General features: G+C 42.2%; 2 protein-coding genes across 10 annotated transcripts in view; both read left to right on the forward strand.

The window, feature by feature from the left end:
- The window catches only part of LOC139559354 (solute carrier family 45 member 4-like), a 93,010-nt gene extending 85,037 nt beyond the window's left edge, over positions 1-7,973 (forward strand). For both annotated transcript variants that reach the window (XM_071375286.1, XM_071375285.1), the window contains one exon: positions 2,843-7,973. In XM_071375286.1, the coding sequence (XP_071231387.1) occupies positions 2,843-3,205 (363 nt within the window). In that variant the 3' untranslated portion in view covers positions 3,206-7,973. The remainder of the gene's footprint in view (positions 1-2,842) is intronic.
- Positions 7,974-19,761: 11,788 nt separating this feature from the next.
- Positions 19,762-22,871, forward strand: part of LOC139559355 (DENN domain-containing protein 3-like) — a 51,862-nt gene continuing 48,752 nt past the window's right edge. For 2 of the 8 annotated variants that reach the window (XM_071375289.1, XM_071375292.1), the window contains exon 1: positions 19,794-19,974. The gene's annotated coding sequence lies outside the window, so the exon portion shown is untranslated. Of the gene's footprint in view, positions 19,975-22,871 lie in introns of all 8 variants that reach the window. The other 6 variants (XM_071375293.1, XR_011671746.1, XM_071375291.1 and 3 more) reach the window with 6 other exon arrangements.

Below are 22,871 nucleotides of genomic sequence, written 5' to 3' on the forward strand. Positions count from 1 at the left end.
TTAGTTAGTTAGGTTCACACTGATATAACAGGTTAGTTAGTTATTTGCACACTGATATAACAGGTTAGTTAGTTAGTACACACTGATATAACAGGTTGGTTAGTTATTTGCACACTGATATAACAGGTTGGTTAGTTATTTGCACACTGATATAACAGGTTGGTTAGTTAGTTACACACTGATATAACAGGTTGGTTAGTTAGTTACACACTGATATAACAGGTTGGTTAGTTAGTTACACACTGATATAACAGGTTAGTTAGTTAGTTACACACTGATATAACAGGTTAGTTGGTTAGTACACACTGATATAACAGGTTGGTTAGTTATTTGCACACTGATATAACAGGTTAGTTAGTTAGTACACACTGATATAACAGGTTGGTTAGTTATTTGCACACTGATATAACAGGTTAGTTAGTTAGTACACACTGATATAACAGGTTGGTTAGTTAGTTACACACTGATATAACAGGTTGGTTAGTTATTTGCACACTGATATAACAGGTTGGTTAGTTATTTGCACACTGATATAACAGGTTGGTTAGTTAGTTACACACTGATATAACAGGTTAGTTAGTTAGTTAGTACACACTGATATAACAGGTTGGTTAGTTATTTGCACACTGATATAACAGGTTAGTTAGTTATTTGCACACTGATATAACAGGTTGGTTAGTTAGTTACACACTGATATAACAGGTTAGTTAGTTAGTACACACTGATATAACAGGTTGGTTAGTTATTTGCACACTGATATAACAGGTTAGTTAGTTATTTGCACACTGATATAACAGGTTGGTTAGTTATTTGCACACTGATATAACAGGTTGGTTAGTTATTTGCACACTGATATAACAGGTTGGTTAGTTATTTGCACACTGATATAACTAGTTAGTTAGTAACACACTGAGATAACTAGGTTAGTTAGTAACACACTGAGATAACAGGTTAGTTAGTACACACTGATATAACAGGTTAGTTAGTTACACACTGATATAACAGGTTTGTTAGTTAGTTGCACACTGATATAACAGGTTAGTTAGTTAGTTACACATTGATATAACAGGTTAGTTAGTTGCACACTGATATAACAAGTTAGTTAGTTGCACACTGATATAACTAGTTAGTTAGTTACACACTGTTATAACAGGTTAGTTAGTTGCACACTGATATAACTAGTTAGTTAGTTACACACTGATATAACTAGTTAGTTAGTTACACACTGATATAACAGGTTAGTTAGTTAGTTACACACTGATATAACAGGTTAGTTAGTTAGTAACACACTGATATAACAGGTTAGTTAGTTACACACTGATATAACAGTTTAGTTAGTTAGTTACACACTGATATAACTAGTTAGTTACACAATGATATAACAGGTTAGTTAGTACACACTGATATAACAGGTTAGTTAGTTAGTTACACACTGATATAACTAGTTAGTTACACAATGATATAACAGGTTAGTTAGTACACACTGATATAACAGGTTAGTTAGTTAGTTGCACACTGATATAACAGGTTAGTTAGTACACACTGATTTAACAGGTTAGTTGGTAACACTGATAATAGGTTAGCTAGTTACACACTGATAACAGGTTAGTTAGTTAGTTGCACACTGATATAACTAGTTAGTTAGTACACACTGATATAACAGGTTAGTTAGTTATACACTGATATAACAGGTTAGTTAGTTACACACTGATATAACAGGTTAGTTAGTTACACACTGATATAACAGGTTAGTTAGTTACACACTGATATAACAGGTTAGTTACACACTGATATAACAGGTTAGTTAGTTACACACTGATATAACAGGTTAGTTAGTTACACACTGATATAACAGGTTAGTTAGTTAGTAACACACTGATATAACAGGTTAGTTAGTTAGTAACACACTGATATAACAGGTTAGTTAGTTAGTAACACACTGATATAACAGGTTAGTTAGTTAGTAACACACTGATATAACAGGTTAGTTAGTTAGTAACACACTGATATAACAGGTTAGTTAGTTACACACTGATATAACAGGTTAGTTAGTTAGTAACACACTGATATAACAAGTTAGTTAGTAACACACTGATATAACAGGTTAGTTAGGTTCACACTGATATAACAGGTTAGTTAGTTACACACTGATATAACAGGTGAGTTAGTTCGTTAGTTACACACTGATATAACAGGTTAGTTAGTAGACTGGATCAATTATATAACAGATGATGTTCAGAAGAAATGCTATTCACTTTTCACACAGTGTGAATTAAAATCAGGTTAATCAAATCATTGGCAGCAATCCATACAAGAATTGGCGTCAAGATTTTTTTAAACCACATGTTCCAAGATGTTGTTTAGTATACATACGTAGTTGATGTCTCATTAGATACACTTTAAATCACATACACTAGACATTAGAGGTAACATCTGCTGAAGGACGTTATTGCAGGCCCATATCCAAGAGGACAGATTTGAAGATGCCAACAGACAGTGGTAATGCTTAATCTGCTGACTGTTATGATAACCTCCAGGCTGTATGCTGTGGTGTCAAGCCATAAAAAGATCCAGAAACGTAAACCTTTATGTCACTATGCCAAGACTAATAGAGCATTTCAAGGCCAGATTCCATCAGTACATGCCAGAACAGGTTATACAGGTTAATATCATAGCTCCATTATATACAAATCTCTAAAGAATGTTTTATAATTTATTTAACCATTTACAAGTCAGTCAGTTAAAAAAAACTTGTATTTTACGATGACAACTTGGCAATTATTTGATACCATGTCTCTTCCCTCCTTTCCCCTCTCTCTTCCCCCCTTTCCCCCTCTCCCAGTACATCCACCACAGCCCAGGGAACTCCAAGCGTGGCTTCGGCATCGACTGTGCCATCCTGTCATGCCAGGTGTACATCTCCCAGATCCTGGTGGCATCGGCGCTGGGCGCTGCAGTGGACGCCACGGGTAGTGTGCGGGTCATCCCTATGGTGGCGTCCGGTGGCTCCTTCCTGGGTTTCCTCACCGCCTGGTTCCTGGTCATCTACCCGAGCCACGGCGATGCAGAGGCCAAGGGTGAGCAGAAAGCTTTAACAGGGCCCTCCTCTGAAAGCAGCGGCACAGAGAAACCCAGTGTTCTAAAACTGACCAAGAAAGGCGCCGCCACCACTACGTGTAAAGTGGAGTGCGAATCCACTCTGTGATGGGGGGTTACTGTTACCATAGCAATGCAAACGACATCAACAAACGATGAAAATAAAAACTGACATTCCCTTTTCCGCCACCCAAGACTGTGCTGCATGGCATGGGCTTGACCGACCTGCTCTTTCTCTGAGACACATGGGCCAGGATGTTTTAAGGTTTAATTTTTACTTTTTTCATTTAATATGGGGCCTCTCTCGTGTCGCGGTCTCAGGACTGTGGTGTGGCGAGGAGAGGACAATCATCTCTCCCTCTCAGGGCCACCAGGAGCCGCCATCAAGGCGGTCCGACTGGATAGGACAGATCAGGGGACAATGGATACACACGCGACCGACCGTTGTTCACACGCTGAACTGGGATCTCTCGAAAAGACATGCACTTCACTCTTGCACTTCCAATCATGGGTCAAGACAAAAATAGTTTAAGAGATATTTTATTCTTCTAATAAGTGAATCATTTAAAAATACTGAAAATTGCTCTTCCTTTTGATTGAACATTTTATTTAGTTTATTTTACTCTATATATTTTTGACATGATATTGCAGAAGGACATTGTAATCACCAAATGTGGCCAGGCCCGGTATAATTTACAGGGTTGATGTTTTACTTTTTGGACTTTAAAGGTTTTTAGTGGCTTTAAGAGGAAACGGCACAGGTATAAGGAGGTGATTTCTTGGTTAGGAGAGCATCTCCAAAGTGAGGAGGGAAAGAAGGCATTGTTTGGTAAATAGTTCTCTTATTTATTTTATTTTAGCACATACTAAGTTGTCATAAGACCAGTTACACTATATCTACACGTAGATATCTTTATCCTCTCTAGTAATTTATACTAAGGATCCTATTTTCCACCTTTCAGTATAAATCCTTCAGAGATCACGTCCTCAAGGGCATTACCATTGACGGAGAACAGAAACACTTTAAGGAAATGCTTAAGAGAAAGAATCTCAGTGCTGCGTTGGAGTTACGAAGGAGTGCATACCAAACGAAGGAGAGAAGCTGAGGAGCGCTGTAAGGAGCTTGGATGGTTTTCTGTCTCAGTGAGAAGAAACAGATTTCGGGCTTAATTTCCTTTACTACTACTTATTTTTCTTTCTCTTGTTTCAAATGCAATGTTAATGGATTGTGTCACTCGCTGCACAATTTCAGCTGTTGTCCTTTTTTTGAGGATGTTACTAAAACTAGCTAGATGTTTGTCAAATGTGGGAGTGAGGTTAGATGGAGGGTTGGGGGAGGAGCCCCTAGGCAGAACTTAAACTGTGCAGGAATTGAAGTTGGTTCTTTTCCTACTACATAGGTCTTCTATTTTCAGTTTCTAACTGAATGAAAACGAAGTAATGGGTCTTAAAAGAAGAGTAATATCCTCTCACTTTTGTAGTCTGTTTACATTTTAGAAACCTGGTTGCTGCATGGTTTGGGCCATGTGGCGAGTTGTGCTGTGCTCTGAAGCAGCCCTAGCTAAATGCTAACCCGCCAGCCATGTTGGCTCTGCATGGCCTACATACAGTGTATTGGGAAAGTATTCAGACCCCTTCCGTTTTTCCACATTTTGTTACGCCTTATTCTAAAATGGATTAAATTGAATTTTTTCCTTCTCAATCTACACAAAATACCCCATAATGACAAAGCCGAAAACAGGTTTAGACATTTTTGAAAATGTATTAAAAATAAAAAACAGAAATACCTTATATACATAAGTATTCAGACCCTTTGCTATGAAACTAGAAATTGAGCTCCGGTGCATCCTGTTTCCATTGACAATCCTTGAGATGTTTTTACAACTTGATTGGAGTCCACGTGTGGTAAATTCAATTGATTGGACATGATTTGGAAAGACACACACTTGTCTATATAAGGTCCTACAGTTGACAGTGCATGTCAGAGCAAAAACCAAGCCATGAGGTTGAACAAATTGTCCGTAGAGCTCCGAGACAGGATTGTGTCGAGGCACAGATCTGGGGAAGGGTACCAAAATATGTCTGCAGCATTGAAGGTCCCCAAGAACACAGTGGCCTCCATCACTCTTAAAATGGAAGGAGTCTGTAACCACCAAGACTCTTCCCAGAGTTGGCCGCCCAGCCAAACTGAGCAATTGGGGGAGAAGGGCAGTGATGGTCATTCTGACAGAGTTCCTCTGCTGAGATGGGAGAAACTTCCAGAAGGACAACCATCTCTGCAGCACTCCACCAATCAGGCCTTTATGGTAGAGTGGCCAGATGGAAGCCACTCCTCAGTAAAAGGCACATGACAGCCTGCTTGGAGTTTGCTAAAAGGCACTTAAAGGATTCTCAGGCCATGAGAAACAAGATTATCTGGTCTGATGAAACCAAGATTGACTTCTTTGGCCTGAATGCCAAATCTCACGCCTGGTGGAAGCCTGGCACCATCCCTACAGTGAAGAATTATGGTTGCAGCATTATGCTGTGGGGATGTTTTTTAGAGGCAGGGACTGCGAGACTAGTCAGGATAGAGGGAAAGATGAACGGAGCAAAGTATAGCAGATCCTTGTTGAAAATCTGCACCAGAGCACTCAGGACCTCAGACTGGGGCGAAGGTTCACCTTCCAACAGGACAACGACCCTAAGCACACAGCCAAGACAATGCAGGAGTGGCTTCAGGACAAGTCTCTGAATGTCCTCAAGTAGCCAGAGCCCGGACTTGAACCCGATTGAACATCTCCGGAGAGTCCTGAAAATAGCTGTGCAGCGACGCTCCCAATCCAACCTGACAGAGCTTGAGAGGATCTGTAGAGAAGAATGGGAGAAACTCCCCAATTACAGGTGTGCCAAGCTTGTAGCGTCATACCCAAGAAGACTTGAGGCTGTAATTGCTATCAAAGGTGCTTCAACAAAGTACTGAGTAAAAGTTCTGAATACTTATGTAAACGTGATATTTCCGGGTTTTTTTTTTTAATACATTTGCAAAAATGTATAAAAACCAGTTTTTGCTTTGTCATTGTTGGGTATTGTGTGTAGATTGAGTGTAACAACAAAATGTAGAAAAAGTCAAGTGGTCAGAATACTTTCCAAATGCATTGTATACCCTGAGCTGGAGTGGGGGCTCAGTTTAATTCTTGTATAGAAGACATGGTGGGCTGAGGGTGGAAGTAGAGCTCCACTGTAAAACTCATTGGGGCTAAATGTCCAGCTGGTGTGTCTGTTGCGTTGAGCGTCTATGCTGGTTATGGCTTTACAGGCACAGGTGACAGGTCCCAGGAGGTTTAACCAGAGCCTTCTTAGGGCTCTCTAGAGCTGGGACTACCCAAAAACTATCCAGGTTGGCTGTGTTTCTACAGGAATACTTACCGTATACGAGATATGGCTTCCTTCTACTACGTGTTTATTATATTAAACAGTTAGAGTACATCGCTCTGTCGTCTCTTGTTTAGGATACATGTTAATCCATAGAGGTAGATTTGTGCAAGTGTAATTTAACCTTTATTAATAAGTGTAAAACTGAAAAACAATAAGCTGAAATCTTTTCAGTGTCGAGGAGATTTATACCAAACTTGAAGTGAAAACAAAGAGAGCATCAAGTTTTGACAAATCTGTCAATCGTTGCAATAATGTTTTCTGCCTCAGTAAGCAAGGGTGGAAGTGTTAAGACTGGGGTCAGGTGAACTTTTAGACTGCCTGGGTGGATGTAGCCTATGTGTATCATAGTTATATGAAAAAGAAAAACAACAACCATGTACTCGTAGCTAAAGAAGCATAGTATTGGTTTGGTTTTTAAGAGAACCACACCTTGTTGAATACTTGAAGTGCAACTTGAGTGTTTCTAAGATGCAAGGAAGTGTATGAAAGTTTTCCTGAACCTCTTGCCGTTGACTCTGGAATGTTAAGATAGTGGCCTACGTTGAATGGCCTGCTGGGAGTTGGAGTTTCCTTGATTCCATCAGGTGACAATGAAAAAGTCATGAATGTAAAATCTTTGTTGTTTTGTGATGGGTAGAGGGTCTGACATTGCACAGAACTTGCACATACAAAGTTTGAAGAAAAAAATTAATAATCTTGCAAAAGAAAAAAAATCTAAACTGTGGATATTTATTTTTAGATATTTTCTCGTTAAATGGACACTTTCACTTTATTTAAAGATATACAAATACAGAGAGAGATATTTACAGTTGTAACAAATGCAAGAGAGGCATGTTACAGTAATCAGAGGACTGGAATGTGTTTGAAACACATGAGTGTGTGCGAATGAGTGTGTGTGTGTGTGCGTGTTAGATTTCAATCTCACCTCAGTTTTTCCTGTTCCTACGTCTCCACAATCATCTGGTTTACAATTCACTTTACTTTCAAAGCTTGAGGTCGCGCTGCATTACCAACATTTAATTGTACATATTTTTACACAGAAATATCTTTGAATAAGTATAGGCCTAGTTCTTAAGATCAATTTCCCTGTTGTTGCTTTTGATTGGAAAATGCTATTATTCATCTCTCATTATGTTAAAGATACCTTTTATAAGATCATCTGATTTTAGGACAATGGGAGTTGCATATATTTTTTTCTGTTAATGAAATTAATCATGGATGTTGCTTAAAGATTTAATCATGGGGAAAACAGAGTATTTGCAGTGTACTATATACCTTGTCATGAAAGTTGTAAATATTATATTAGTTTATTTTGCTGCTATAAAAAAGCTGATTATTTGTATTAGTTTTTTTTTTAAGTACTGTATATACGTTGTGTAAATATGCTTGAGCCTTCATATGTAGAAGTATGGAAGAACACTGTATTGAATGCACCTTTAAAAAAACTCTTAATAACCAAAGAGCTTCTGTCTCTTTATTATTAAACTATACTTTCATACATGGCATTTTGAAGACTAAGTATTAGATATGTATCTACACATATACTGGTAGACTGCATCACCAGCATCTCTGAAAAACTGTACAAGCGTAATATAAAGTCATGTTAACGTTAGAGGGTGGATTGTTTTTAGGTCAACATGAGTAAGTCCAACGTACTGTAAGACCTTGGGTTGTCCGAAGGTCTTGTAGATGAAGAAGCGGACACAACAGCTATCAGTGCATTAGACGGACAAATGAAGCGACTCAACATAATTTATCAGGGGATATCAAATGAATACAAAATGGGAGAGGGAATAGTGACACCTCCACACCATATTCCAGTCCCACAATACTAAAGTCTTAGTCACTTAAGGGCCCATCACTGAGGTCAAACGACAGGTCATCCCCACTGATAGATAGGCAAAGTGAGCTAACCACAGCTTCCTCTTTCAATTAAAGCCACGCTCTGTAAGAGCATGTTTGCTTATGATAAGGTGAAACGGTTGTTGTCATAGGCTACATTAGTTGTATATAATGTCTAATATGCCACGGCTGTCAGTCAATCAGCATTCAGATCTTGAACCACCCGATTTATAATACTTCTTAAACCAATGGGTATATTTGCTAAACATTTTGTACTGTAAATGTACCAGACTGCAATACTATGACTTGGACATAAAATCATATCTACCATACGTAATGTACACGACACCTTGAGGACAAAAATGTCCACTTGTCTGTGAATGTTGTCAACAGTCCCTTATACAAGGCTGCCACCTTGTGGTGTTGTACTGTTACATTTCTCACCACTGGATACTATTCTGTATTTCATTTGTTTTTCTTGCCGCTGGATGGTCGCGTTTAACGGCATAGCAACCAGCAGTCCTATACATTCTTATTATAGTCATCTTAATTGAAACATGTGATTAGTTGTAGCCTACAATAGAACTCTCAATTGAAACGCAATACATTTTTAACACGTTTGATTTCAATTAGTTGTCTGTGTCAGCATACATAGGCTATTACTCCTGAATCAAATTTAAATCTGTGTAGGCTATTAGCCGCCTTTTCAATTCAATTCAAGGGGCTTTATTGGCATGGGAAACGTGTTAACATTGCCAAAGCAAGTGAGGTAGATAATATACAAAAGTGAAATAAACAATAAAAATTAACAGTAAACATTACACATACAGAAGTTTCAAAACAATAAAGACATTACAAATGTCATATTATATATATACAGTGTTGTAACAATGTACAAATGGTTAAAGTACACAAGGGAAAATAAATGAGCATAAATATGGGTTGTATTTACAATGGTGTTTGTTCTTCACTGGTTGCCCTTTTCTTGTGGCAACAGGTCACACATCTTGCTGCTGTGATGGCACACTGTGGATTTTCACCCAGTAGATATGGGATTTTATCAAAATTGGATTTGTTTTCGAATTCTTTGTGGATCTGTGTAATCTGAGGGAAATATGTCTCTCTAATATGGTCATACATTAGGCAGGAGGTTAGGAAGTGCAGCTCAGTTTCCACCTCATTTTGTGGGCAGTGAGCACATAGCCTGTCTTCTCTTGAGAGCCATGTCTGCCTACGGCGGCCTTTCTCAATAGCAAGGCTATGCTCACTGAGTCTGTACATAGTCAAAGTTTTCCTTAAGTTTGGGTCAGTCACAGTGGTCAGGTATTCTGCCACTGTGTACTATGTTTAGGGCCAAATAGCATTCTAGTCTGCTCTGTTTTTTTGTTAATTCTTTCCAATGTGTCAAGTAATTATCTTTTTGATTCTCATTATTTGGTTGGATTTAATTTTGTTGCTGTCCTGGGGCTCTGTGGGGTCTGTTTGTGTTTGTGAACAGAGCCCCATGACCAGCAAGGCGACCGGAAACATGACCAAATACAAACAGTGTAGATATTCCCTCCGCAAGGCAATCAAACAAGCTAAGAGTCCGTATAGAAACAAAGAGTCGCAATTCAACGGCTCAGCCACGAGACGTATATGGCAGGGTCTACAGTTAATCACGGACTACAAAAAGAAAATCAGCCCTGTCGCGGACATCGATGTCCTGCTCCCAGACAAACTTAACAACTTCTTTGCTCGCTTTGAGGACAATACAGTGCCAACGACACAGCCCGCTACCAAAACCTGCTGGCTCTCCTTCACTGCAGCCAACGTCAGTAAAGCATTTAAACGTGTTAACCTTCGCAAGGTTGCCGGCCTAGACAGCATCCCTAGCCGCGTCCTCAGAGCATGCTCAGACCAGCTGGCTGGTGTGTTTACGGACATATTCAATCAATCGTTATCCCAGTCTGCTGTTCCCACATGCTTCAAGAGGGCCACCATTGTTCCAGTTCCCAAGAAAGCAAAGGTAACTGAGCTAAATTACTATCGCCCCGTAGCACTCACTTCCGTCATCATGAAGTGCTTTGAGAGACTAGTCAAGAATCATATCAACTCCACCCTACCTGACACTCTAGACCCACTCAAATTTGTTTACCGCCCCAATAGGTCAACAGACAACGCAATCGCAATCACACTGCACACTGCCCTAACCCATCTGGACAAGAGGAATAGCTATGTAAGAATGCTGTTCATGGACTAGAGCTCAGCATTTAACACCATAGTACCCTCCAAACTCGTCATTAAGCTCGAGACCCTGGGTCTCGACCCCGCCCTGTGCAACTGGGTCCTGGACTTCCTGACGGGCTGCCCCCAGGTGATGAGGGTAGGAAACAACATTTCCACCCCGCTGATCCTCAACACTGGGGCCCCACAAGGGTGCGTTCTCAGCCCTCTCCTGTACTCCCTGTTCACCCATGACTGCGTGGCCATGCACGCCTCCAACTCAATCATCAAGTTTGCAGACAACACTACAGTGGTAGGCTTGATTACCAACAACGACGAGACGGCCTACAGGGAGGAGGTGAGGGCCCTCGGAGTGTGGTGTCAGGAAAACAACCTCACACTCAACGTCAACAAAACAAAGGAGATGATCGTGGACTTCAGGAAACAGCAGAGGGAGCACTCCCCTTATCCACATCGACGACGGGATAGTAGTGGAGAAGGTGGAAAGTTTTAAGTTCCTCGGCGTACACATCACGGACAAACTGAAATGGTCCACCCACACAGACAGCGTGGTGAAGAAGGTGCAACAGCGCCTCTTCAACCTCAGTAGGCTGAAAAAATGTGGCTTGTCACCAAAATCACTCACAAACTTTTACAGATACACAATCGAGAGCATCCTGTCGGGCTGTATCACCGCCTGGTATGGCAACTGCTCCACCCACAACCATAAGGCTCTCCAGAGGGTAGTGAGGTCTGCACATGTAACAGTATTGCTTCCGTCACTCTCCTTGCCCCGACCTGGGCTCGAACAAGGGACCCTCTGCACACATCAACAACTGACACCCACGAAGCCTCGTTACCCATCGCTCCACAAAAGCCACGGCCCTTGCAGAGCAAGGGGAACAACTACTTCAGGTCTCAGAGCGAGTGACGTCACCGATTGAAACACTATTATTACATTACAACAGGCGGCGCCGGAAAGAGATGGCTGCCTCGCTTCGTGTCCCTTGGAAAATATGCAGTATTTTGTTTTTTTACGTGTTATTTCTTACATCGGTACCCCGGGTAATCTTAGGTTTCATTACATACAGTCGGGAGGAACTACTGAATATACGATTAACGTCAACTCATCATCGTTCCTACCAGGAATATGACTTTCCCGAAACGGATCCAGTGTCTTGCCTTCCACACAATACAATGGATCTGATCCCAGCCGGCGACCCTGTGCGACGCCGGAAAAGGGGAAAACGTGGCGGTCTCGTGGTCAGGCTTCGGAGACGGGCACATCGCGCTCCACTCCCTAGCATACTACTCGCCAATGTCCAGTCTCTTGACAATAAGGTTGATGAAATCCGAGCACGGGTAGCATTCCAGAGAGACATCAGGGATTGCAACGTGCTCTGCTTCACGGAAACATGGCTAACTCAAGGGACGCTAACGGAGTCGGTGCAGCCAGCTGGTTTCTCCATGCATCGCGCCGACAGAAACAAACATCTTTCCGGTAAGAAGAGGGGCGGGGGGGTATGCCTTATGATTAACGAGAAGTGGTGTGATCATCATAACAACACACAAGAACTCAAGTCGTTCTGTTCACCTGATCTAGAACTCCTCACAATCAAATGTCGACCGCATTATCTACCAAGGGAATTCTCGTCAATCATAATCACAGCCGTATACATTCCCCCACAAGCAGACACATCGATGGCCCTGAACGAACTTTATCTGACTCTTTGTAAACTGGAAACCACACACCCTGAGGCTGCATTCATCGTAGCTGGGGATTTTAACAAGGCTAATCTAAAAACAAAACTCCCTAAATTCTATCAGCATATCGATTGTGCTACCAGGGCTGGAAAAACACTAGACCATTGTTACACTAATTTCCGCGACGCTTATAAGGCCCTCCCCCGCCCCCCTTTCGGAAAAGCTGACCACGACTCCATTTTGTTGATTCCAGCCTACAAACAAAAACTCAAACAACAAGCTCCCGCGCTCAGGTCTGTTCAACGCTGGTCCGACCAATCTGAATCCACGCTTCAAGACTGCTTCGATCACGCAGATTGGAATATGTTCCGCATCGCGTCCAACAACAATATTGACGAATATGCTGATTCGGTGAGCGAGTTCATTAGGAAGTGCATTGACGATGTCGTACCCACAGCAACGATAAAAACATTCCCAAACCAGAAACCGTGGATTGACGGCAGCATTCGCGTGAAACTGAAAGCACGAACCACTGCTTTTAACCAGGGCAAGGTGACCGGAAGCATGACCGAATACAAACAGTGTAGCTATTCTCTCCGCAAGGCAATCAAACAGGCCAAGTCTCAGTACAGAGACAAAATCGAGTCGAAATTCAACAGCTCAGACACAAGAGGTATGTGGCAGGGTCTACAGTCAATCACGGATTACAAAAAGAAAACCAGCCCCGTCGAGGACCAGGATGTCTTGCTCCCAGACAGGCTAAACAACTTTTTTGCCCGCTTTGAGGACAATACAGTGCCACTGACACGGCCCCCTACCAAAACCTGCGGGCTCTCCTTCACTGCAGCCGAGGTGAGTAAAACATTTAAACGTGTTAACCCTCGCAAGGCTGCAGGCCCAGACGGCATTCCCAGCCGCGTCCTCAGAGCATGCGCAGACCAGCTGGCTGGTGTGTTTACGGACATATTCAATCAATCCTTATCCCAGTCTGCTGTTCCCACATGCTTCAAGAGGGCCACCATTGTTCCTGTTCCCAAGAAAGCTAAGGTAACTGAGCTAAACGACTACCGCCCCGTAGCACTCACTTCCGTCATCATGAAGTGCTTTGAGAGACTAGTCAAGGACCATATCACCTCCACCCTACCGGACACCCTAGACCCACTCCAATTTGCTTACCGACCCAATAGGTCCACAGACGACGCAATCGCAACCACACTGCACACTGCCCTAACCCATCTGGACAAGAGGAATACCCATGTGAGAATGCTGTTCATCGATTACAGCTCAGCATTTAACACCATAGTACCCTCCAAACTCGTCATCAAGCTCGAGACCCTGGGTCTCGACCCCGCCCTGTGCAACTGGGTCCTGGACTTCCTGACGGGCCGCCCCCAGGTGGTGAGGGTAGGTAACAACATCTCCACCCCGCTGATCCTCAACACTGGGGCCCCACAAGGGTGCGTTCTGAGCCCTCTCCTGTACTCCCTGTTCACCCACGACTGCGTGGCCATGCACGCCTCCAACTCAATCATCAAGTTTGCGGATGACACTACAGTGGTAGGCTTGATCACCAACAACGACGAGACGGCCTACAGGGAGGAGGTGAGGGCCCTCGGAGTGTGGTGTCAGGAAAATAACCTCATACTCAACGTCAACAAAACAAAGGAGATGATTGTGGACTTCAGGAAACAGCAGAGGGAGCACCCCCCTATCCACATCGACGGGTCAGTAGTGGAGAAGGTGGAAAGTTTTAAGTTCCTCGGTGTACACATCACGGACAAACTGAACTGGTCCACCCACACAGACAGCGTTGTGAAGAAGGCGCAGCAGCGCCTCTTCAACCTCAGGAGGCTGAAGAAATTCGGCTTGTCACCAAAAGCACTCACAAACTTCTACAGATGCACAATCGAGAGCATCCTGTCGGGCTGTATCACCGCCTGGTACGGCAACTGCTCCGCCCACAACCGTAAGGCTCTCCAGAGGGTAGTGAGGTCTGCAGAACGCATCACCAGGGGCAAACTACCTGCCCTCCAGGACACCTACACCACCCGATGTCACAGGAAGGCCATAAAGATCATCAAGGACAACAACCACCCAAGCCACTGCCTGTTCACCCCGCTATCATCCAGAAGGCGAGGTCAGTACAGGTGCATCAAAGCAGGGACCGAGAGACTGAAAAACAGCTTCTATCTCAAGGCCATCAGACTGTTAAACAGCCACCACTAACATTTAGCGGCCGCTGCCAACATACTGACTCAACTCCAGCCACTTTAAAAATGGGAATTGATGGAAATTATGTAAAAATGTACCACTAGCCACTTTAAGCAATGCCACTTAATACAATGTTTACATACCCTACATTACCCATCTCATATGTATATATACTGTACTCTATATCATCTACTGCATCTTGCCATCTTTATGCAATACATGTACCACTAGCCACTTTAAACTATGCCACTTTATGTTTACATACCCTACAGTACTCATCTCATATGTATATACCGTACTCTATACCATCTACTGCATCTGCCATGCCGTTCTGTACCACCACTCATCCATATATCTTTATGTACATATTCTTTATCCCTTACACTTGTGTGTGTGTGTAAGGTAGTAGTGTGGAATTGTTAGGTTAGATTACTGTTGGTTATTACTGCATTGTCGGAACTAGAAGCACAAGCATTTCGCTACACTCGCATTAACATCTGCTAACCATGTGTATGTGACTAATAAAATTTGATTTGATTTGATTTGATTTATTAGCACGCACCACCGCTAACTAGCTAGCCATTTCACATCGGTTACACACAACGCATCACTGGGGGCAAACTACCTGCTCTCCAGGACACCTACACCACCCGATGTCACAGAAAGGCCAAAAAGATCATCAAGGACAACAACCCCCGAGCCACTGCCTGTTCACCCCGCTATCATCCAGAAGGCGAGGTCAGTACAGGTGCATCAAAGCTGGGACCGAGAGACTGAAAAACAGCTTCTATCTCAAGGCCATTAGACTGTTAACAGCCATCACTAACATTGAGTGGCTGCTGCCAACATACTGACTCAAATCTCTAGCCACTTTAATAATTAAAAATTGGATGTAAGAAATGTATTAGTCACTTTAAACTATGCCACTTTATATAATGTTTACATACCCTACACTACTCATCTCATATGTATATACTGTACTCTATACCATCTACTGCATCTTGCCTATGCCGAGCTTAATGATGAGTTTGGAGGGTACTATGGTGTTAAATGCTGAGCTGTAGTTGATGAACAGCATTCTTACATAGGTATTCCTCTTGTCCAGATGGGTTAGGGCAGTGTGCAGTGTGATTGCGTAGTCTGTGGACCTATTGGGGCGGTAAACAAATTGGAGTGGGTCTAGAGTGTCAGGTAGGGTGGAGGTGATATGATTCTTGACTAGTCTCTCAAAGCACTTCATGATGACGGAAGTGAGTGCTACGGGGCGATAGTCGTTTAGCTCAGTTACCTTAGCTTTCTTGGGAACAGGAACAATGGTGGCCCTCTTGAAGCATGTGGGAACAGCAGACTGGGATAGAAATTTATTGAATATGTCCGTAAACACATCAGCCAGCCAGGTGGTCTGCGCATGCTCTGAGGACGCGGCTAGGGATGCCGTCTGGGCCGGCAGCCTTGCGAGGGTTAACACGCTTAAATGTTTTACTCACGTCGGCCAAGGAGAAGGAGAGCCCACAGTCTTTGGTAGCGGGCCGTGTCGGTGGCACTATTGTTCTCAAAGCGCGCAAAGAAGTTGTTTAATTTGTCTGGGAGCAAGACATCGATGTTCACGACGGGGCTGGTTTTCTTTTTGTAATCCGTGATTGTCTGTAGACCCTGACACATACGTCTCGTGTTTGAGCCGTTGAATTGCGACTCCACTTTGTCTCTATACTGACTCTTTGCTTGTTTGATTGCCTTATGGAGGGAATAAGTACACTGTTTGTATTCGGTCATGTTTCCAGTCATCTTGCCATGATTAAATGTGTTGGTACGTGCTGTCAGTTTTGCGCAATTGCTGCCATCAATCCACGGGTTTCTGGTTAGGGAAGGTTTTAATGGTCACAGTGGGTACAACATCTCCTATACACCTCCTTATAAACTCGCTCACCGAGACAGTGTATACGTCAATGTTATTGTCTGAGGCTACCCGGAACATATCCCAGTCCACGTGATCGAAGCAATCTTGAAGCGTGGAATCCGATTTGTCAGACCAGCGTTGAATAGACTTAAGCACGGGCGCTTCCTGTTTTAGTTTCTGCCTATAGGAGGGGAGCAACAAGATGGAGTCATGGTCAGATTTGCCAAAAGGAGGGCGGGGGAGGGCCTTGTATGCATCGCGGAAGTTAGAGTAGCAGTGGTCGAGTGTGTTACTCGCTCGTGTACTGCAATCAATATGCTGATAAAATTTAGGTTGCCTTTTACTCAGATTAGCTTTGTTAAAATTCCCAGCTACAATAAATGCAACCTCAGGATATGTGGTTTCCAGTTTGCATAAAGTCCAGTGAAGTTCCTTGATGGCCGTCTTGGTATCTGCTTGCGGGGGGATATACACGGTTGTGACGATAACCGAGGAGAAGGGCATTTGATTGTGAGGAATTCTAGGTCAGGTGAACAAAAGGACTTGAGTTCTTGTATGTTGTTACAATTACACCATGAGTCGTTAATCATGAAACATGCACCCCCGCCGTTCTTCTTACCAGAGAGATGTTTGTTCTTGTCCGCGCGATGCACTGAAAATCCTGTTGGCTGTCTGGACTCCGACCGCATGTCCACAGCTAGCCATGTCTCTGTGAAACAGAGTATGTTACAATCCCGCTCTGGCACCCTCTCCTCCGATGGCATTGTTTTGGGTTGACCTCTGGAATCAGTTCAAATGCCCTGGGAGGTACAGACAAAGGATCCGCTTGGGAAAAGTTGTATTCTTGGTCGTAGTGCTGGTTGTGCTGTTAAGTTGACGTCTCTCTGATATCCAATAGTTCTTCCCGGCTGTATGAATTAACACTTAAGATGTTCTGGCCTAACAATGTAAGAAATAATACATTTAAAAAGAATACTGCTTACCCAGAATCAGGTGTCGGACTCAGCCCTTAATCAAAATGAATGACAGCACAGAATCGGCCCAAATACATTGGGCCATTTCCTTCTACCAAAATTCAGCCGACTTTGCCGGCATCTTACCAGAATCCCCCCAGAAGCGGCCCGATGCAAATTTAAATAAATGTATACAAAATTACCCGATTTAGTAATTTTAAATATTACTATTATACATTTTATACATAAAAATTATACCCATCCACAAAAAAACATTTGATTTCAGATGAAACACCATACACCTGGTGACCATGTCAGCGTGCATGCGCCTAGCCCGCCAAAGGAGTCGCTACAGCGCGAAGGGAGAAGGACATCCCAGCCGGCCAAACCCTACCCTCACTCGGACGACACTGGGCCAATTGTGCATCGCCTCATGGTTCTCCCGGTCGCGGCCGGCACGGGTCTCGAACCACCATCTGTAGAAATGCTGCACCACTCGGGAAGTTCCATCCACAAAGTTTTTAATGCTTATCAATTGCCTTGCACAAAGTATCAAAATACTAAAATACTACACAGGACTCTTAAATAGTTTCATTTAAATGTTAATAGTATTTTTTGATCACCTAAACAATGAGGAAAATATGGAAAAATAAATAAATAATGAAATGTTAATTATATAAAGCAGCCCGTGTAATCATATGCCAGAGAGTAGCCCCAATCGGCCCGAGCCCCAAGTAATACATTTGGGCCAGATAACTCGCACCGAATCGGCCAGAGCTCAATCCCCGCATCCTAGCCATAAGTAATACTGCCCGAAGGCGGCCCAGACTCGGGCCTTATTACGTCTGCCGAGTCTGACACTCAGCCAGAATCGGCCCAGATCCACTGTGTGCTAGCTGGGTAGTTTCCTAAGGACTAGAAGCGATGCGACCATCTCTGTCAGCGCCATCTTGCTAGGAATGTGACATGTTTTTGTTCTTTTTTATAAAGCCAAAAAGATTGGATAAGTGGTTTATCCATACATCTCCGTTTTGGATAGATAACTCCTTGTGTTGTTGTTTGTTTCGAGTTTTCCAATTTTCCCAGAAGTGGTTAGAGTCTATGGATTATTAAATTACATTGAGCGGATTTCTGACGTGCTGTTTTTACGTCGTATTTCTGTGTTGTTTTAATAATTCGTAGGCGCAGATTATCTGGGTCTCTATGTGTTCTATTTTAGTTTCTTCTCTGCGAGAAGTATCAAACGTCCGTGAGCGTGGTGTAGCGTTTGGGCAAAAGGAGTTTGTGTTGCCAGGCAATACGATAAGCAGTTGTTCACGAACTGCAGCCCCCCAAACAATTCGCTCTCGAGTTTATTGAGCAGAGGCTGTGTATGTTTTGGTTCTACAAAGCTGTGTCCATCAGTACATTAAATAATCAATTAATTGCAGTCATTCTTGCACCATGCAATCAATGATCAGTTCTAAACATGTATTTTTCTTCTCTATGCTATTTATATATTTTCCTGCGAGCATCCGCTGAGTAGGAGGAGCGTAAATTAATTATGCTATAGGAGTCAATGCAGCTCACCCGGTTCCGTTCACGTAAAAGAGCCGGCTCATTTGGCTCCCAAACGGCTGTTGGTTCAAAACGCTTAAAAATCGACCTAGATCAACAGATCACCGGATGTTTAAATGTGAAGCATCCGGTTGGCATTTCCACTCACTACCAAATATGGTGATGAGAGGAAGCCCAGTTGCCGGCAGTGAGAGAAGACGGTGCGAGATAGATTTTGGCTGACATTCTGCACATTTTCTCATCGATTAAACATTTGATCTCCATACAGTTGTCTGTTTACAAATATAGACTCTGTAACAAACAGTGGACTGCGTTTTGTCGACTTTACCCTTTGACAAAGTAAAAATAAAATTGCGTTGTTTAGGAGTGCAAGGGGAATTGAGTTATTTCACATGTGCACTTCAGAGTAGGCGTTCCATAACTGAAATTTGCTAATAAATGCTAGAACACGCCAATAGGATCTCACTAGCTCGTGGTTGGGTCTGCCCACTTTGCGTGTTTTGCCCACTATGATTAATTTTCTCCCATTGGAAACTACAGGCTCCGGTCTATCTTTGCTGGAACGAAGAAAAAAATAGCAAATCTCCAATGTAAAGCCCAAAAGGTTGGATACCATTATGTCAGATAGTGAAATGCGCGCTCAAATAAAATGGTAACTTACCTGGCCAAATTATTATATGGCCTGCAAAAAAAACAAGTATGTATTTTTTACGCACTGAAACAAATCAGCGTGGACCTGATTGAGTGCTGCTCAACTATTTATTGTTTCTGCAGTGAGGATTCACTATCTTTAGATCATTATGTTGTAACTTATCTGCAGAAAAACGTTTTGACCTCAAAAAGCAGTAGTAGCAGTATGCACATCAGGGAGTCAAATACACGGCTCTTTCGCCAATGCGATTCGCTTCGAGACGTTCACCACAAAAGAGTCACTCAAGAATAGCCGTTCGTTCGCGAACGACCCATCACTGGTGGAATCATCGGCGAGCTGTGTAGAGCTACGTGTGCAGGTTATCCCTAATTAAGCAGGATTTGACGCCTTCATTATTTCTCCAACAAAGACACCGATGAAAAATAACCGATTGAATAGAGGTTGGTGATGTCTTGTGTTTTCTACACGTGTCATAAAAGCGCTAGCTTCTAGCTATATGTTCGCTGATTAAACTCAAATCCTGTTTCCTTCACTATGGAGTTGATTTTATTCAGCTAGCTAACTATATGTCATGTTATATTTGATATATAAACCGTATTGCAGGGATGGGCAACTGGTGGTTGCCCCTTTCTCTCTTGTTTTTTAGGAACTCAATTGGGCTCTCAACTTACTGTTGCGAGTTAGAATAACGTAATTATAATACAGAAGGTGGCATTTCGAAATTTGGTTGCGCATTAGCAGTTTCTGTCAGTCACTGATAGTCCAGCCTGGTCTCAGACTAGACGTAACATAGTCAAAGTAAACCCGGGATAACCAAATTAGTATGATGTGTTATGTTTGGAGTGGTTACTTAAAGCAAAAACGAGAGGGTGGTAAGTCGGAGTGGATGGGTGGGTGTATAACGCGAATGTCTAGCAACCCAAAGGTTATGTTTGAATCTCATCACTGAATTTTTTTTGAATTTTAGCTCATTAGTAACTTTTCAACTACTTGCTACTTTGCAACTACTAAATTACATGTTAGCTAATCTTTCCCCTAACCCTGCTGAGTGATTAGTGCTTTTTGGGGCCGGTTCGATTGATAAAAAATAACTACAGATTTGTTTCGATTATTTGGGTTGAATGCTGTAACACAGGATAAAACTTCCTAAAAGTCCCATGATGGTAGTGACTGCCCATTGCTACTTAACCTTAATTTATTCACATTACTTTAAAATATTTCAGTTGTGTAAATTACATTTGTTTTATTTGACTTTATCATATAATTCCAAGTCATCTCATCTCTATAGAACTGTTGCCTTTGCTGTTTGACAATAACTATTTTGTAGTTCTTCAAAGTACGTAAGGCATACTTTTATGACTACTGATGAGCAACTATCAATCACTTATATCATGTATTTTCAAGTAGAAATACCTTGTGAAGCAACAGCTGCTCTCTATGTTAGAGGTCGACCGATTAATCGGAATGGCCGATTTAATTAGGGCCGATTTCAAGTTTTCATAACAATCGTAAATCGGTAATTTTGGATGTTTTTTTTTACACCTTTATTTAACTAGGCAAGTCAGTTAAGAACACATTCTTATTTTCAATGACGGCCTAGGAACGGTGGGTTAACTGCCTTGTTCAGGGGCAGAACGACAGATTTTTACCTTGTCAGCTCAGGGATTCAATCTTGCAACCTTACGGTTAAGTACTCCAACGCTCTAACCACCTGCCTCACGAGGAGCCTGCCTGTTACGCGAGGGCAGCAAGAAGCCAAGGTAAGTTGCTAGCTAGCATTAAACTTATCTTATAAAAAACAATCAATCATAATCACTAGTTATAACTACACATGGATGATGATATTACTAGTTTATCTAGTGTGTCCTGCGTTGCATATAATCGATGCAGTGCGCATTCGCGAAAAAGGACTGTCGTTGCTCCAACGCGTACCTAACCATAAACATCAATGCCTTTCTTAAAATCAATACACAGAAGTATATATTTTTAAACCTGCATATTTAGCTAAAAGAAATCCAGGTTAGCAGGCAATATTAACCAGGTGAAATTGTGTCACTTCTCTAGCATTCATTGCACGCAGAGTCAGGGTATATGCAACAGTTTGGCAGCCTGGCTCATTGCGAACTAATTTTCTAGAATTTTACGTAATTATGACATAACATTGAAGGTTGTGCAATGTAACAGGAATATTTATACTTATGGATGCCACCCGTTAGATAAAATACGGAACGGTTCGGTATTTCACTGAAAGAATAAACGTTTTGTTTTCGAGATGATAGTTTCCGGATTCGACCATATTAATGACCTAAGGCTCGTATTTCTGTGTGTTATTATGTTATAATTAAGTCTATGATTTGATAGAGCAGTCTGACTGAGCGGTGGTAGGCACCAGCAGGCTCTTAAGCATTCATTCAAACAGCACTTTCGTGCGTTTTGCCAGCAGCTCTAAGCAATGCTTCAAGCATTGCGCTGTTTATGACTTCAAGCCTATCAACTCCCGAGATTAGGCTGGTGTAACCGATGTGAAATGGCTAGCTAGTTAGCGGGGTGCGCGCTAATAGCGTTTCAAACGTCACTCCCTCTGAGACTTGGAGTAGTTGTTCCCCTTGCTCTGCATGGGTAACGCTGCTTCGAGGGTGGCTGTCGATGTGTTCCTGGTTCGAGCCCAGGTAACGGCGAGGAGAGGGATGGAAGCTATACGGTTACACTGGCAATACTAAAGTGCCTATAAGAACATCCAATAGTCAAAGGTATATGAAATACAAATCGTATAGAGAGAAATAGTCCTATAATTCCTATAATAACTACAACCTAAAACTTCTTACCTGGGAATATTGAAGACTCATGTTAAAAGGAACCACCAGCTTTCATATGTTCTCATGTTCTGAGCAAGGAACTTAAACATTAGCTTTCTTACATGGCACATATTGCACTTTTACTTTCTTCTACCAACACTTTGTTTTTGCATTATTTAAACCAAATTGAACATGTTTCATTATTTATTTGAGGCTAAATTGATTTTATTGATGTATTATATTAAGTTAAAATAATTGTTCATTCAGTATTGTTGTAATTGTCATTATTACAAATAAATAAAAACAATCGGCCGATTAATCGGTATCGGCCTTTTTGGTCCTCCAATAATCGGTATCGGCGTTGAAAAATCATAATCGATCGACCTCTACTCTATATCCCCTCACGATCGCGCTTTCTTCTCTTCATGTCTGCCCCACACTAACCTAACGTAGCAGGCGTAAAAGAAACACAGACCCGAGAAGCACACTATATATACAAAAGTATGTGGACACCCCTTCAAATTAGTGGATTCGGCTATTTC

This window comes from Salvelinus alpinus, chromosome 29, assembly GCF_045679555.1.
Source record: "Salvelinus alpinus chromosome 29, SLU_Salpinus.1, whole genome shotgun sequence".
NCBI lineage: Eukaryota > Metazoa > Chordata > Actinopteri > Salmoniformes > Salmonidae > Salvelinus > Salvelinus alpinus.